Raw genomic sequence first — 18,665 nt, forward strand, 5'->3', positions numbered from 1 at the left:
GAATTTGAATGTGAACACTTAAAAGCAGGAACATCCTGCTGGAGTGGATATAAGGATGCACATAAACACATATATGCCAAGTCTGGTTTGGGGCTTTTTATGATGATATTTATTAAAACCAAAAGCTGTAACTCTTTTCTTTGGAACAACTTACATCACACCATTTCCCTATTCCCAAAGACTGATATGAGGTTTTCCCAGCTCTCTTGATTTTCCTGATCCCTTTCCTGTCCCCCAACACAGCTTCTCCAGCCTCCATTCTGTGCTGTGGTCCATGGAGCACTCACTTCCACATCATAGTCTCCCCACCCACAGGTCCTTCTGGCTTCTTTACCTTGGTCCCCTTAACCCCTGGGAACCCTCAGCAGCTATTTTCATCTTCTTTTCCCTAAGCTTCTCAGCACAGCTGGAGAAAATAAGATTATTTGCCACTGTCCCCTCCAGGCTGCTGGGATCCATGCTGCTGGGAAAGCCTTTTATTCAGATCATCTCTGACTTCCACTCTCGTTCCGCACCCCAGATATTCAGATCCATTTTCACTCGCAAGTTTCCAACTCAACCCTACCTGCCTCATTCTTAGGATGTGACCTCATGGGTTCAACTCCCAAGAGAATGAAGGCATTGAACACAAGCCCCTTCAATTCTGTTCCTCTCTGAATCCTCACTTGCCTCTCTTTGAATCTGACAGTTGGTCTCTCAGTCAAAACCAACTGGTCATCTATACGTTGGATTTCATCGTCCTGCCTCCTCTGGGACCTTATTTCATAAATTGTTCCCTCTCTTATAAATTTTCAATTTCCATTAGTCCTTTGCATGCTGCCAACATATGTTGGTCATACAAATGAACAGCAAACCTTCCTTTCACCTTTTTACCCATTTAAGTTGCCACCCTATCCCACTCCTTTAGTCTTCAAACTCCCTGGAACACGTGTCTTCAATTACTGTCTAGAAACCAGTGCAGTTTCTCATTCTTCAAATCCTTGCCTTCCTCCCCCACTGCTCCCTCAAGGGTTTATCAACAGCAAATATTTCCCATTGATCTTGCTGCAGGAATCATCATACCTGAGAAAATCCTACCCTTCTCTCAAAGTCCATCTCAAGAGCCCCTTCCTCTTTGAATCTTGTATAAGTCATTAGTTTGTATTTTGTTGGGATGAGATTGTATAATAAAAGATCCTAGGTCAGGGCTAGGAAGACTTGGCTTTAAGTCTTGACTCTGGCATGAAATGGCACAAATCAGAATGTCATGTCACCTCTCCATGAAATAAAAACATGTTTTAAGATGTCCACTAAGTCTGTTCTAATTCTTATTATATTTTTAGACATCTTAATGTCAGGAACTGTCTTTTAATATTGTGCAGCACAGTCCTTGTGGATAGCTTTCTCTATTTCTTTATTTCCTCTCTCAATAATCTTCTCGTTTTAGCAAAAAGTGAAAGAAATTTGTCTGTGATTTGGATTTCTGCTTTTAAAATCTTCCTTTTCACTTTGCCCTTTAATAATGAAAATGAAACTGATGTAAAATATCTAGGGTTCTAAAATTTTTAAAGACAACACTTAGCAGTTCACTTGGATAGAAGAGCAGGTCTAGTAAGTTTCTGGAGAGATTTATAAATAGGTGGCTATTTAATAACAAGACACCCTGCTATAAAGGGACTAAGGAATCAGAAAACCAATGTGTAGATAAGATACATGAGAAAAGATGAATTTCCTATCACATTCCATGATGTCTGAGAACATTGGGAAATGGCTGCTCCAGGATATTAATGTTCCAGCATAATTAAAGCAGGGCAGCTGAGTGCAAAGCAGAAATTGCAAGATCATTAATTTCTGACACAATAATCAACACATTATAGAACAGATTAGGGTGGTTCCATACACAGAGCCAGGAAAATTATACTGTCAAGTGGAATATGTTTTCATGTGAAATTGGATAGAGGAGCTAAGTATGGAAAAGGAGCCTACTGTTGAGTTTTTCCAAGCAAAACTCAGTGTCAGCTGTCAGTCCAGGAATTATAAATTACTTTAAATATGCATAAGGCAGAGTTGAGATGCTCTGATTTTCCTTCTCTTTCATTTCCTTTCAGATATTTATTGTTGGGTTTCTGTGTTTCATGTTAATTTATAGGGAAATGACTGGAAAGACTGATTAGCACAACTGGTAGTTGCTAACACACAGCTTACATGAGTGTGGTGTTTATGTCAGTGCATTCTTTCATGACTTTCCCAAGGAATTAATTTCATAGAATATGGCTGGATTACCATGTTTGTCCTCCCAGCACCATGGAGATATCTGGGACATTCTTTCCCCATAGTCTTATTAGTAAGCTTAATTAAGCAAAAATGTATTCCAAAGATTGTTTATAAACCTAAAAACACTACTTCCCTCCACACTTCCAGATTCCTAATCTTGTATTTCACAGTCTCACGATGGCTGCCTTTATAGGGAATCTTTTCCCGGGTTTTTTGGATTAGGCAACACTGACTAATTTGCACTTTGAGATTCTCTGGGGATCCTCTGTTTTCCTGAGCTCATAGACCAGGGAAGTATTTGCTGGACACTCTAGGTATAAGCTCAATTCACTTACTTGGAAATTGACAATTCACATATTAGTAAAGACTCGCTACTTTCTCCCACAGAAGAATACCTTATTTCCTTTTGCATAGATATCCCCACCTTTTTCTCCCTCCCTTGTGTGGCTTTCTCTGGGTGTTCTGTGCTCTGTCTTTGCAGTACCTACATCTAGTAGAAGTCTCTCTCCAGGTGGTCAACAAGCTACCTCGCTATGCATCTCCCACCACACCCTGAAGGGTCATGAGCTCCTATTTTCTGTTCAACATTGGCTTACATGTGAATGTAGGCAATGCTCAAAGACACATTACTATTTGTGGCCTGCCTATTTCATCTCGGTCTCTGAACCAAGACATTTAGTTCTCCCTTAGTTTCTTTCTCCAAATAAGGATTGCCTAATAAACATATCTGAAAGGCAAATGTCAAGCCAGAAAAAACAGTTTGCAATGTATATGACAAACTCCTAATACATTTAAGCTTTAAATTTAATATATCAATAAGCAAAACATGAACTAAGAAGTAGGAAGGTGGGCAATGAATATATACAGGCAAATCTGAAAAAAAAATATTACTGGAAAATAAATGCACAAACATGTCCAACTTCATTTATAATCAAAGAAATTTAAAAAGTAATAAAATAGCACATTTGTCTATCAAATGGATAAAGATATTTTTAAAACATAATACTCTGGAGTATGATATTTGTATTAATAGCTGCATTCATACTGCCTGTATTGTTCAGTTTATCAATTAAAAAATCTTTTACTTTAGGCCAAAAATAGGTAGATGTATATATAATATAGGAGTTATATATATACTTAAATTTCATTTATTACATATTTATATATATATAATTATATATTTAAGTATATTATATATAAAACATTGCCCTGGAGAGGTGAGTATTCAAGGAAATAGGATTCTCATAAGCTCTAGTGTGAAGGTAAATTGATATAATATTAGGTGACAGTTCAATTACCTGTATCAAAAAGAAAGACCCCAAACATGCATATCCTTTGACATTACAATTCTAATTCTAGGAATTTATCATAAGGAAATAATCATGGTTATGCACAAAGGTTTATCTACCAATATTCATCACAGCAATATTTGTAATATTGCAAAATTGGAAACTGCCCAATTATCTATCAGTAGGGGTTGGTTAACTAAGTTGTAACACAGCTAAAAAGGGCTTAGCATTATACAAGTTTTTAGCCACAGCTCTGCGTCAAGTCAGGATCTCCGCTTTGCCCTGGAAGTTAATGAAAATAATCCCACACTGTCTCTATGTCTCATACATGAGCAGGGTGGAGTCATTATTCCTGTTTGGATATTAGCTAAAGTCACTGTCTTCTCCTGACCCAGAGAAATTCATCCAGAGCAGGGGTGAGCCCTTGAGAGTCAAGAAAAAGACATAGATTCCGCCTTTTTTGCAATTGATTGTGTTCTCCAAGTCTTCTGGTAGGACTGACGTTTTATATCTCCATCCACGTGTCACAATAGGTTCGTATTATGATGTTCATCCTTGGGCATGACAATTAAATTGATGATTACCTTACATTGCTCAGGGAAGTGTTTGACCAGGGGTCCTCCCTAAGGGAGGTGGGCCGGAGATAAACCACATTGTATGTCCAGGAAGGCATTCACACCTATTTCCTTTAGGAAATAGGAAAATTTTATATAATAATGTTCTCATTATTAGGGTGTGAAATTAGATCCTAAAACACTAAAAATGATACCATCTCACCTTTAGTTCTAATGTTCATTTTTTCAGAGTCTTTTCATGTTTATTTTCCATTTAGACCCTCAATACTAATTGTACAGGATTGTGCAGGATCTATGTCCCACAAAAAAAGAGCATGAATTTTGGAGTCAGACAGACCTCACTTCCAAAACAAAGGAAAGGAAGTGAAAATGGGTGCAAATAAAGATAAGATTGAAGGTGTGGATGTAGGGAGTTGAGGGGATTCTTTCCTATGGGCTAAATTTTCCGTGTGGAGCAGACAAGGTCATCGGCTAAGAGAGAGAAGGACATCAGTGAAGTGAGGGAACACCTGCTGTGGAGAGGTGGGGTTACTGCCTGCGAGGAGAGGTTTCAACATTCACCAGCCCTGAAATTCAGTCACGATCTATGTAAGAATCAGGTTCTGGTGCCAGGTGATGGAGAACTCTTTATAAACATACATAAGGCAAAATGACAGGAAGCTAGTTATAATATAAATACAGGTCAAAGACATACTTGTCCTCTGCTATTAATTGGGGAGTTTCAAGCCTTTCAGAATCGTATTCTAAAATACCTAAAGCAAAAAGGAGAAAATGAGCAGATTGGTATAATGAAATATGCTCTATCAGATATTCGGAGTGTCATGTTTCATGGCTGGGTCTACAGCTAGTTGTTATATGACCTTGAGCTCATATCATAGGGTCTCTGGGCCTTTTCCTCATTCTAAAAAATATCTGATTCTGAGGTCTCTTCTGGAAACTCCTTTTCCTTTTCAGTGACCAAATGATTTGAAAATAATGCAGATTTCTGAAATCAGTGAGTTGAGAGATCTGGGTATTTACCACACAAAAACTTTGGCTGCTGATCTGCAAATCTACCACAGGGTGCCCTCTACCCTAAAATGGAAGGCTCTTAGGAGCAGAAGGACTCATGCTGGGTAAAGCTGGAAGCTGTTCAGTCTTTGTTGCTTGTGAAAGCCAAGAGCTGAATTAAATCAGATGGGTCTTTAAAAAAAGAAGAAACAAAACAGATGGATCTTTTAAGAAAAAAGTGTTGGTCAGCTAAAGACTTATTTAAAAACACATGGTCATTCTGCCTTTTGTGGGATCTGAAGACCAAATATAGTATCTGCAGGAGGCATGCTGTTACGGTTTAGCAACTATTTCCCCAAACATGGCTGGGATTCTAAAAATACTAAAGTCTTATACTCATTTTTCTAGATAAAGCTCCACTCAGCCTGTCTTTAGGGATTTGTGAAAATTCCACCCTTTTAGCCAAGTGTCTAATGTCCGAATTTTTGTTTTGCTTTATGTTTTTTTTTTAATTCTCTTAACAACTTATTGTCAAACAGTTAAATGAATGCAGTTGCATTACATAGTATAGTATATCCTGCAATTGTGTCAAAAGCATCTTAATGAAGGGCTCTGGAATTCCACTGACTGGATTATAGTAATTTTGTGAGTAATTATTCCACCAGCTCTGCAGTCGCCATATCCAAATTTATCTGTGCAAATGATTCCAAAAGATTTCAAACCTCGTCAGAATAGAAGTTAAATTTAACCCAGAATCAAACCCTCTGGTAAATTGTTGAGGTCCACTGCTTATAACAAGGACCGAACTAGGTTTGTTTTCAAACATGGGTAATTTATGGTATTGTTGGCATAGGATTGAAATGTTTCTATGTGAAGATAGGAGGCCATTTCTGGAAACTATCATTCACATACTAATTATAGGCCCAACTGGGGCTCTTCAATTGGTAAAGTAGGTGGTGGATTAACCCAACAACCTGGCCAGCGATGTCTCTCTGGAAGGCCATGAAACTACTTTAAAAGTCAGTGAAAAACCAGTCAGTTCAGCCAGTGTTGAGCTCTTTAATACCAACGATGTTTTTTTAACTACACATCAAAGGTGTGTGGTTCCCTGCAAAAGATTTTATTTCTTCCCTCCCTCAGCAAAGTCCTATTCATTGTGTTGGGTACCACTTAAACTATGATACTTCATAAAGTTGTAATTAGTAACCCTAATGCTTTTTCTTTCCCGTGTGCTTTAATCAAGAACTTTTCTGGACTTTTACAGGTTTAGGGGCAGTCTAGCCCCAGTCTTGTGGCTGCGTTTCTGTACAGACTCTCTCTCCACCCCACTGTCCCCACCCCCTGGGAGAGAAAAACTTTAGGAGACAATTAAAATTTGTATACTATGAGGAAAGTTTTCTCAGTTACCCTTAGGATTTGCTCCCTGTCATTGTGTTATTTTGAGGGAGTAGATCATTCTTTTTTGAAAGGGAGGCAAGTGAAAACAAAGAAGATACTCTATTGCCCTTTGACAATCTGCAGTTTTCTGAAGCAGGAAATTGGAAGAGTGAAGCCCTGATCATCTCCAGGATGATTATTCAGCTGGAGTGTCAGTCCATCTCCCTTGCTTTTTTTGCTCGTTTGCCTTTTCTTTCCAGGGCTTGAGGATATTTCATTGCTCCTTAGAACTACCACCTGGTGATGTGCAGAGGAAGAGAAAACTAATTCAATCTAGCCTGCTTTTAACATGTAAACAACTGTCCTGCTTTGACTGGGGAGGATTAACAGGTTGAAATTGACAGAGAATCCAAAAAGGAGGTAACAGATCTGAAAGTTCCTCACATAGGGACTACACATAATAGAAATTTAGCAAGTGGGGTTTGATAATCCACGTAGCAGTTTTCTACCACCCTTGACTGGTGGTTCTCAGCCAGAAAAGATTTTGTCCTGGCCTCCCTCCCCAAAGGGACATTTGGCAGTGTCTGGAGACATTTTTGATTGTTATAACTTGGGGCTGATATTGGTATCTAGTGAGTAGAGACCAGGAATGCTTAACATCCTACAATGCACAGGGCAGTCCCCTACAGCAAAGAATTATCTGGCCCCAAATGTCAATAGGGCTGAAATCAGAACACCCTGCTGTAGATAAATGAGCATGTGCAATGTCTAATTTTAATATGATAAGAAGTAAGTTAAATCATGTTTTTGATCCTTACTTGACTATATTTAAAATTATTTGTTTGCAAATATGTATTTATAGCTCTCTCCATTCACTGCCTATTTGTATTTCCAAAGTTAGTCTAGCTAAGTTTTCTCAACACTTAATATTCTCTATCAAAAAAATTTTAAAGTATCACTAGTCCCTAAGGACTGGAACCTTTAGTGCACTGAAACAAATTCATTTACACAAATCTAATTTGCCCCTAACTTTTAAGAGGTTTGCATAAAATCAAGAACACCTGTCTAAGAAACAGCAACTTACTTTGTCCCTCTTCTCCCCTCTTAAACAGATATTAGTATATATTCAAGTTGCCTAAGATTTTTTCCCAGTCTTTAGAGATATTCTGTTTACTTTGAAATACTGCTGAAAATGAAATAAACACTGTTTTTAAAAAAAGATCTATAAATAAAGAGATTAATCCCCTTAAGAACTTAGACTATGGGCAATTTTCTTCTTGTCACATTCTTAATGGGACCCAGGGACAGAGTTCTTAAGAACAGACCGAAATGTTTGGCTTTCTCTTCTCCTGTGTCAGCCAGGCCCAATCCTCAGCTTATCCAGTCACCAACTACCCTAAAATAACCTCTCCACCTCAAGAGGCCCTTAAAATGCAAGATGGCGGCACAAGAATAGGAGATGACATTATCAGCATTATTTATAGCAGGGTGGAAATCCAATGTGTTAGACCAAACAAGCTGATCTTGTCACGTTTCTTTTGTGTGTTGGAATGCTGATAGACAACTGCCAAACAGATCTGAGGTTTGAGACCTTAGTTTGAATCTAGTACATAGCTGACTGACTTTGTGGCTCTTTTATCAGTATTCTAAGTGTAGAAAGAGTTCTAAGATAGGAATAACCTAGTGGCCTGCTGTTGTCCAGAACATCTTTAGCATTTCACTTAACCCACTGTGGCAGTTCACAGATTTGTTTGGAACATCCAAAAGGAGCCAGGAAGCTCTATCCAGTGGAACTTTCTACAGTGAGGAAAAGTTACATATCTGCCATAACCAGCTCACTTGATCACTGGCTCTATGTGGCTATTACGCACTTGAAATGTGATTAGTGCACCTAAGGAAATGAATTTTAAATTTTATTTAATTTTCATTTAAATAGCCACATGTCCTCATGGCTACTATAATAAACAGTGCCAATCTGAAAAATAGTAACTCATTATTCCACATCTTCATTATAGATATTTTGATTCCTTCTTCTTTTCTCTCAATTATAAATATAGCAAAATTAAAGAGTGTTTAGAAAATGAAAGGAAATTCTATTCAATACCTGTAATTTATGAACCTAACAAAATTGTTATACATTTGGTAAATTTTCAAGGTTTTTTTCTATGTATTTTTAGATGAGTTCGATATAATTTATCTTATTTTATTTTGCTTTATTTTATCTATTATAACCAGCTATTTTTCACTTAACATTATGAAAGGAATATATTTCTCTACTACTAAATAATATTCACAAGCTATCAGAGTTAATGATTGCCTATTTCTTAGATCTTAGCACCATGATTTGTGTATTTCCTCTGTTTTTGAAATCTTGGGTTCTTTCAAATTTGTTTGCTTCCTTGCTTGCTTGGTTTTATGGTCATTATAAAATAAGGCTGTAGTAAACATGTGAAAGCATGTTTACATTTCTCCTCTTTAAGATATGTTTACCTGCCAAACGTTTGAGTCTTATTTAGGTAATAATTTACATGATGAATCATTTCACTACCACAGAATCATTTTGAAAAAGTACTTTTTCACTATTCATGTGAAAAACAGACCTTAAAGAAGCGAAAGGAAAAGAAAGCCAAGTCTTTTCTAGCTGCAGCACTATTAATTCAGTAAATTACGAGACAGATTACTGTTCCTTCCCATAGAACAGGAAGAATTGCTGATAAAATGTAACTGTACTCAGGGCTGATGCCATAGACCTCTGCTTTGCAAATGGGGAACAAGTTCCCACACATAAATCCTACAAGTAAAATATTTTACATAGTCAGATCATCTCTAGAATTTATAAAGATAAGAAAATTAATGGAAGTTAAATTTAAAAACCCAAAACGCCCCTTTTATTTTGTTCCTTGTAAATGCATATATTTATATACTATTACATCTCCAAACTATCCTTTTTATAATTTAAAGTAATATGAATACAGTCCAAGTAAACTTTCACACATCTTACGATTAGGAGTTATTCTGAAGATATTGGCCTAAGACATTTTATATTTTGCATAGTGATAAACTGTCATGAGATTTTTCAATTTCTTTTTAAATAAATCCTATATTCTGGTGGCTCTGATCATCAAAGAGCAGATAGATCCTATTGATAACACAGATAAATTGAAGACATAGCATACTGTATATTAGAACCTAAAAAAAATCAAATGTTCTCATTATTCATAATTTGGGTTGTACTTTCTATAATATTTCTTTGCCTTTTTTGAATTCAGATTTGTATTTGAGGGATTGACCATGGACTGAATGACCTTGTTCTCATTAAACATTAGGTTATACCTGTGAAGCAGCTTTATAAACTGCAAAGTACAGTGAAAATCTAGTATAAATGTTTTGAAAAGTGCTCTTTGCTCATCCTATACATGAAAAGGAGACTTTTAAATTGGCTTAATGGAAAGAAATCCAAGACTTTTCTCTCTCTCTTTGGCACAATGAATTTAATAATTTATAGTAGAGATTTATTTTTCCTTCACATACAGCAGTAAAAATGTTTGGCCTGATAAAATAACTGCATTTAGGGCTTTTATTAGTGATAACACTCAGGGACATAGATCTTTACTTTGGAAATGGAACTTGGGTCTCCAGATAGCAAATCACTGGGACTTTGTTCACTCTATGAATGAAGCACATTAACGGAAAGTCACTTCCAAAAAATCAATAGTGTGTTTACACTGGAAATGTTTGTAAAAAAGCTTGGACTGCCATCCACCCTGTATGCACTTTGTGGATTATCTGGGGAAAATATTTAAAAGTTGACTGGTTTTCCTCTGCCACCTAGTTAACTTCTTGCTTTCCTCTCCCAGTGTTTTAAAAAATGCAAACTAATTTCATCATTAGTATACACAACATATCATTGTGAGCTTGATTCTGCTGAAAAAAAGAAGAGAAGTAGTCCCAGGGTCATATATAAATGGTTAACCATGCCACTGTGATCTGTGTTGTTCACAGACAATGAAGAGGTGCCTGTAGTTTGCTTCTGCACATCTGTTGTGCCAAGTACATCCCAGGTCGTAAGAGTTTCCAATTTTCAGCTAACAGAACTCACAGTTTTACTTTTCTGAATTGCAGGTGGTTTTCATGAGCCTGTGCAAAAGTTTTTGGGACTGTGGACTTGTAGCTCTGGATGACATTACAATAGAATTGGGAAGCTGCTGGTCTCCAGGTAAGATGGCGGTCATTTCAGCTTTCTTTTGTCTCCCTGGCCAATTCATGGCATGTCCTGTTTCTCTAAGAACATACCACGTACATTTAATCTGTGCTAGTCTGTCCTTTGCTTTTCTTGCCAGAAGTGCCTCTCTCATTTAGAAATGATGCCCAAATCATTGGTTTCTATCTACTAATTACCACTGCATCCTAAGTCTCAGGGCGTCCATTTCTTTAACAAACAGGCAAATTGTGGCATCAATTTGGCACCAGAGAATAATCTCCATGTTTATTTAATTAAAAGATAGTTTGTTTGTAGTTGATTTGTGTGGCACTGCAAGAACAACATAAAACAAGATAAAAATCTCTACACTCAAGACGTAGAAAAGGTAATGAGGCTTCATTAGCTTGCAGTGTATATAAAATAAAATGAAGTAAAATAATTATCATGCAAGAGATGGAAAAGATAAGCTATTTATTAGAGAATCTAGATGTAGGGAGGTACAACCAAAGAAGTTCCCAGGAGGTTCGGAGGTGACACCACTCTAATAATAATCATTATTACAGTTATTGAAGATAGCACCCAAAGACATAAACATTTGTTTTTGGAAATGGAAAATAAGCCTCCAGGTAGCAAAACACCAAGTTCTAATACATATTTAGCTAATATTTATTGAGAACTTCATGTTCTAAATATTTTACATACATCATCTTATTTAATCCTCACAACCCCCTGAGGTGGATACCATTAATATTCCCACATTACAAATAAGAATGCTGAGACACAGAAAAATTCAGTAACCTGCTCCACACATACTAAGCTATGTCTCCAAAATCACATTTAATTCTTTCACATTCTCCCCCTCCTCCAAAGCAGCTATAGAGTTGCTCTGAGGATTCCCTTCACTCATTCTGGATTTCTGAAGAAAGCTCCTGCATGCTGTTTTATTATTTTTATGTTTCCATAAAGGCAACATACCTCCAATTTTCAGAGCTTTATAAGCTCAGTCACACAAATAAATTCACAAGTCAGAGAAAGTTTCTTTCTCAAAGTATTCCCATACTTTTGGATCTAGATTTCTGATTGTTCTCTGCCTCTCTGGCAGAACCTAGGGTGGAGTCCAGCCTCTAGCTGGAGGCACCAGCATGGCTTAGGTGGGCTTCTGGTGAGGGGACTGCCTCTTCATGTGGGGCATGTGGCCAGACGACACCCATACGTGCAGCACGTGCTTCCAGTGAGCCTTGGAATACATATTCATTGAAAGAGCCTCAGCAATCACAACACCTGCTGTTTCCTTGCAGAGAAGCTTCCAACTCCACCTGGAGAGTGTACTTTCGAACAAGATGAGTGTGCATTTACTCAGGAGAGAAGGAACCGAAGCAGCTGGCACAGGAGGAGGGGAGAAACTCCTACCTCCTACACAGGACCAAAGGGAGATCACACTACTGGGGTAGGTGAGTTATGCCACATGGTGCTGTTTCCTAAGGAAACCAGAAATAGCATTCTAGGGGTCATTTACTGCATTTTGAAATGGGAAAAATGATGTGTCTAGAATAAACTGCATGTGGGATACTACACATGTGGGGTAGGTAATTCAGTATGTGCGTTTAAAATCATTCTTTCTGTTTATTACATTGCTTATATATCTTGCTGCAAAAAGGATTTAAAGAGCTTACAACAATATGCACACAAATATAATTTAATTAGAGGTAGGTTTAAAAATAAAAGAGAGATGGACAAAAATGAAAAAAAAGTATATGATGATGTAAACTTAAGCCCAGGGCTGAGACCTAGTATAGAAATATGCTGGCAGACAGGGGAGGAGATATATCAGTTTGAGTCCTCACTTTCTAGAAACTGAAAAAGATGGAAAACTCATCTGTACAACATGATTTACAGTGTTCTTAGGATAGAAACAGATGAAGCAGTCCATCAATGGGTGGAGGCAATAAGGAGGTGCATTTTCTGTAGAAAATGCATAAACTACAATAAACTAGGCTAAAAGTTGATCTACTTCTTATTATCACCATGTGTCAGCAATTGTAAACAATGTCAGTGATAAAAATACTCCCTAAAGAACAGACGTTTCTCACTGACCCTCTCAATTTTACTTGGTATACCAGTTGGATAACAGCACATCATTTGGCCCAGAAGAAAAGAACTATCCCTGATACTAAGATTATAGAGATATTTCCTGAAGGGTCCTTACAGAGAGTTGCATAGTGCTGTTTCTTATGATCTACCTCAAGATAAGTCTAGGGAATAACACCACAGAGCAACCTATAGCATAACCTATTTGTTGAATTGGCTTAATTTGGTAGGGTGCAATCAGGAACAGCTTTGTTTTTTCTTTCTAACGCTCTCTTCAGACATACCCTAGAGAATTCTCCCTTCCCCATCCCTTGGCAAATCCCATAGCTTCTCAGTCTGGTTGAGGTATAGGAGCTGCCACACATCCAGGTATGTTAAAAAGTCCAATTCAAATTAAAACTTCAGTTTCTCATTCAATCAAATCATCTTTCTCCCTCAGCATGGGCCTGATTCACAGTTTGGAGATGATAAAAGGGAAGACTCTCTGTGCTTTAAGTGTGTTTAACTTCCTCCTCTGCCCCTCATCTTCATGATCCTTTAGGCAGAGTGAGTGGAGGAAGGATGAAAAGAAAAGAACTTTTTAAATGTTTGGTGCTGTTTCAAATTCTTTCTTGGATATTGAATACCTTCTGTTATGACAAATATCTAAATACTGGCTCTTTGGAGAAGGTATCTAAATACTGCCTCTTTTGCATCTTACCATTTTTGGCACTGTACTCTCTGGCTGATGATCTCCTATGGCTACCCCCTCTTCCCCTAGCACTTGCACTACAGAGGTACAACTCACACAGATTTTCTGCTTACGTTCCTCCTGGCACTTTTGACTTGGGTCCTTCTGAGAGCCTTTGGTTCCAGCCACCTTCTCAGTGAGTATCCATTTGGCCTCGGACCCTAAATGCACCTTTGCCTGACTAAGAAGAAGATGTGCAGCTTGGTCCTCCCACTGACCTCTCTTTCCTTCCTGTTGCTTCGGAGAGTCTGGGACAGTGTTGCATCAGTTAGGGAGGCTGTTGAAGAGATTCAGCCTTGGTTCGACCAGGTTCCAGCACTGAGTAGATTCTAAGAGAGATCTAAGAGTGTGTGAGACTATATCTGGAAAGACAAGGAAGTTTAAAAAGATGACAAAAAAGACTTGTATATGTTAGGACTATTTTGGTTGGGAACAGTTTGTTACCCTTTGTAACAGAAAGAAAGGCCATTTCAGGGCCGACTTCAGGCATAGCTTGATGTAGGGGATAAAACTATGTCACTGGGATCAGTCTCTCTCTCCATCTCTCTGCTCTGGTTTTTCTGAGTTGGTTCCAATCTCAGACAGGCTCTCCTCTCATGGTAGCAAGAAACTACAGCAGCTGCAGCCTCATGGCCTTTCAACACTGAATCTAGTGAAAAGAGATAACTCAAACCAACAAACAAAAAATGAGTCTCACTAGCTCTGATTGGCAGTGTATTGAGGGCAGAGTACTATCAAATTCCTGTTTGAATCCCCACAGGGCTTACTGTTTTACCTTATACACTACAGAGGCTCAAAAATGTCCATGGAGTGAATAAATGAACCTACAAGCCTTCACTGATGTATATGAGAATAACTAACCATTTAGTTAGCAAGACCCCTAGAAAATGTGATAATGGGGAGAAACTAAATTACAAGAGGAGTAGAGAAAGATCAAGAATAAATCAGCTTTAGTTCGAGTCCATTGTAATCATGATGTTGTCTGTATGTATGTTTTTCTGGGGGAGGGACTTGATAGCTTTTCTTCCGTTTCTCAGGAACACCAAGAAGGCTAGCAACAACAGATCTGAGAAGAGGGCCATGCTGTGGTAGACTACCACAGGGGCATTCTCTGGGTAACAGGCCATGCCATGTCTTAGACATGGAAGAGAAGACAAAACAAAAATAGTGAGCAGTGGAGAAAGGGAGTCTCTGAAAAGGGCAAGGAGGGTCACCAGGCCTGGTTTTAACAGACCCATGAACTATGGTATCAAGGCTGCCCACTTACTAGGTATAAGCCCTTGAGAAAGTTACTTAAAATCTCTAAGTCTCAGTGATGTCATCTAGAAAATGAGAATAATTATAGCTACTTATCTGTTGGCTTACTTCAAAAGATGGTTGAGTTTAAACTTGTTTAACTTGTAGATGACATTCTACCTCCTCCCCGTACACAAAATCTATGAAAGTCTTACAAAAGCGCATGCAGTAGAAATTCCATTACTCATCATTTTGCTCCTTTATTTACGTTGTTCCTGGTTTAAGGGCACATGTTAGTTAACTTGGTGTGGCTTTGTTTAAAGAAAATGATATGATTGTGTTTGCTTTGTCTCTTTGAAAACTTTGAAGAATGTTTCATCTGGTTGGGGTGAAACTTCATAACAAAAATTGTAATGCAAAAACTTCTTAGTGTGTTCAATACTTATTCCAAGAAAATAATTGACACAGTGTACAACACAGAGAATTCTGGTTTTGTATTATTTTTTTTCCCCAGTAAATTGCTTCTAGGATTTGCCTTCTTCTCCATCCTTCATTTCACCTGTTTCAATGCAAACTTCCTAAAGGTTCTCAAGACACCTTTCAATTTTCTAACCATATAAAATTTTTTACAGATTGTATCTTTTTATTCCTATGTACAACAATGCAGAGGGGTAGCAAATTTTGCTATGTGGTGCCCAGTGTACCTACAGATATAGCACTTGAGTTTTACGTCTTGGTTTTGTTCTTTAAGTTACTTTAACAGTTATTCTACTGAGGAAATAATAATATCTAATGATCATTTATGGAGCGTTTACCACATGCAGGCACTGTGCTGGGACCTTTATATCCTGTCTTAGTCAGTTTGAGTTGCTATAACAAAAATACCATAGACTGAGAGGCTTAAATAACAAACATTTATTTCTCACAGTTCTGAAGGCTGAGAGGTTCAAGATCAAGGTGCTGGCAGATTCGGAGTCTGGTGAGGGCCCACCTCCTGGTTCATGGACAGCAGTCTTCTTGCTGTGTCCTCACGTAGCAGAAGAGGCAAGGGAGCTCTCTGAGGACTCTTATAAGGGCACTAATCCCATCTATGAGAGCTTGGCCCTCGTGACCTAATCACCTCTCAAAGATCCTACCTCCATTACCATCATATTGGGGATTAGGATCTCAACGTATAAATTTCAATAAATAAACATTCAGTTGTTAACACATCCTTACCACAACTTGTAAAGTATGTGAAAGTGTCCATTTTTCATATGAGAAAACTGAAGGTTGGAGAAGTGCCTTTCCAGGGCCACACAGCAATAAGTGGTAGAGTAGGGACTGAATCTCAGGAATGTTGGGCTCTAATGTCCATATTCTTTCCACACTGCCTCACCACCAGAGTTTCCCAGCCTACATGATAGTAAGAGACCACACATGACCTGGAACAGTTGTGACAGCTGATACGTGGAAAGCACAATTCTTCACTTAGCAGCATAATCTCACCCCTATTACCCTTCACACCAAAGAGGGGTGTCTGCTCTTGGAAAGGATATATTCAAACTGATGGTAGTTTTAGACATCCACTGAAATGTATCAAGCAGAAAGTATCTAAATTTTTTCTGACCTGTTTCTAGTGTCAGTGAACAAATATTGTCAGTCTAACTCTAGGACTGCAGCCCACACACCCACTGTGTATCCTAAACCTTCAAAGGGTAGCTTCCCCTTTTCCTGGCCTCTAATGGCCTAATGTGGGCTGATATATTGGCTCTCAGATTACAGTATGACAAGGATCACCCATTCGAAAATTAAAGCATAAGCAATTAAAGGCCCTTTTAAAACAATTGTTTGTTTGTTAAAACCACCAGTGTCATAAGCTACATGTGCATAATGTAAGATGAAACATCTTAGAACTGGGGGCAACCATAAATGTTATTTAGTGTAAGGTATCTACGATCTTGATTTATTCCATGTTTTCTGAGGACCCACTATGCATTAGGCACCACGTAATTGCTGCAGAATTACAATAAGTAATGTAATAACAGTTAAGTTCTAGAGATGATGGAACCATGCAGAGAGGAACAGTTAGCTCTCCTTGGGAGCGTCTTAAAGAATGAGTGGGAATTCATCAAGAAGAACATCAGGGAGTAGGGAAGCATTTCAGGATGAGGGAATGACAGGTGCAAAGCATGGATCTATTAAGCAGTATGGCAGCTTCAGGGAACTGCAAGTGATTCTACCTGGCTGCCATGTAGGATACTGTCAGCCAGAATTCCCAAGATAGTGAAGTCTGAGATATAGGCTTGTATGCAGGTAGTACATTTGGAGATGTGATCCCAAGAAGTACAAGTGTGGGGCAAAGGCATCAAAGCAGAGAAAGAGGGAGAGCTGATACAAGGATGCATCCCTGACTTGGCCACTGCTATGACCATCTGGCTGCTTGATCTGGTGGGAACAGCTGAGAAACCATGTTGAAGTATGTCTCAGAGCCATCACCCAGGGGAAGAAAGGGAGAAGCATTTGTCCACAGGTTCCCTTCCTGCATTGGCCAAAGATAAGTGTCCATTCAGCACTGGCTACTCTCTCTTCCCTTATTTCTAGGTTACATTTGCATGGGTGCTGAGTGATTCTGCCGAGGGCCAAGCCCAAAATGACTGCACAAAACTCAGCATCAAATACAGGAAGTAACAGGCAGTTGGCATGGGCCCAAGACAAGGCATCTATCAGGTGCATCTGAGTGAAACTGTTTAAAGACTGTGTAGAATTAGTTGTAGTAATGGTGACTAGAATAAGAGACCAGTGAGACAGAAAATCTGTAGTAGTGAACAGAAGCATCTCATATGGGCACATCTAGGAAAGTGGTGGGAGATGACAGTGGACAGTCAGATGAGAACCAGATCACCAAGAGCCTCGTCTACATGTTAAGGAATTTGTATATTCACTCTCTGTAGAAAAAGCATTCATTGAAAGGCTTTAAATGGACCATTTTAGTGGCCCCAAAGCAAAATGATGAAGCTTTACTTGATAGTTTTCCCAATAGACATCATAGTAGGCACCACTTTCTTAGCCATCCTGCTTAGGGGCTTTACATCTAACACTATCCTCAACATCTGTCTAAGTGATCACAAAGGTCTGGGAAAATGAGAAGCAGTTCCATCTCAGAAAAGGCTTGAAACCCTTCTGTAGTGGCTCCCTCATAAAGATGAGGGTAGACAGAGGCAAACTGGGGATGAGAGCCAGGACTCAAACACAGTTCTCTTGATTCCGCCTTCAGCTCAGGTGATACGTAAGGTGAGGTCTTGGGCATTTATATTCAGATCAGCTTGAAAAGAAACAGGCCAATACCGTGAATGAATGACTTTTGCTGAATGTTGTACAATATGAAAGAGTATCAACTTCATAAACCAGAGGCCAGGTGTCAAAAACATTATAAGAAAAAGGATTATCACATCTAACTCCTTTATTAGGATTAGAATTGGTTCTATATCAGGTAGCTTTTAGTGTATAGCAAACACCCCAAAACTTAGTGGCTTAAGATAATAACCCCTTATTTCACTCACTATTCTGCAAGGTGGCAATTTGATCTGGGCTGAGCTGGGCAGTTCTGTTCTTGGTTGGGCTCATTCATGCATCTGAAGCCATCTGCCAGGTTAATAAGGAGCTGGCTAGTTTAGGGGGGCCTCAACTGGGATAACTTGTTCTGCTAGGTCAGATTCAAAGAGTGAGGAAATGGACTCTATCTCTTGATGGGAGGAGCTACTGGATATAGGGAGGGAATAATTATGGCTATTTTTGCAAACAATCTACCATAGATTATATCAACCTTCAAAATGGTCCCTCCTGAACGGGTTATTATTGTGGAATCTTGTAAAGTCACTTGCATTGATGGTAGAAGTAATATTTAGCAAGTAAAAGTATGTGACACCCAGTTAAATGTGAATTTA

At 38.5% G+C, this 18,665-nt stretch overlaps 1 protein-coding gene across 10 annotated transcripts in view; it reads left to right on the plus strand.

The window, feature by feature from the left end:
• MAMDC2 (MAM domain containing 2) overlaps positions 1-18,665 on the plus strand; it is a gene marked incomplete at its 5' end in the record, with an annotated part of 436,428 nt that overhangs the window by 390,845 nt on the left and 26,918 nt on the right. For all 10 annotated transcript variants that reach the window (XM_081238326.1, XM_081238325.1, XM_081238327.1 and 7 more), the window contains 2 exons: positions 10,607-10,700; positions 11,984-12,136. In XM_081238326.1, the coding sequence (XP_081094452.1) occupies positions 10,607-10,700; positions 11,984-12,136 (247 nt within the window). The remainder of the gene's footprint in view (positions 1-10,606; positions 10,701-11,983; positions 12,137-18,665) is intronic.

Source organism: Mesoplodon bidens (genome assembly GCF_964165515.1).
Source record: "Mesoplodon bidens genome assembly, chromosome: 6".
In the NCBI taxonomy this organism is placed as follows: domain Eukaryota; kingdom Metazoa; phylum Chordata; class Mammalia; order Artiodactyla; family Ziphiidae; genus Mesoplodon; species Mesoplodon bidens.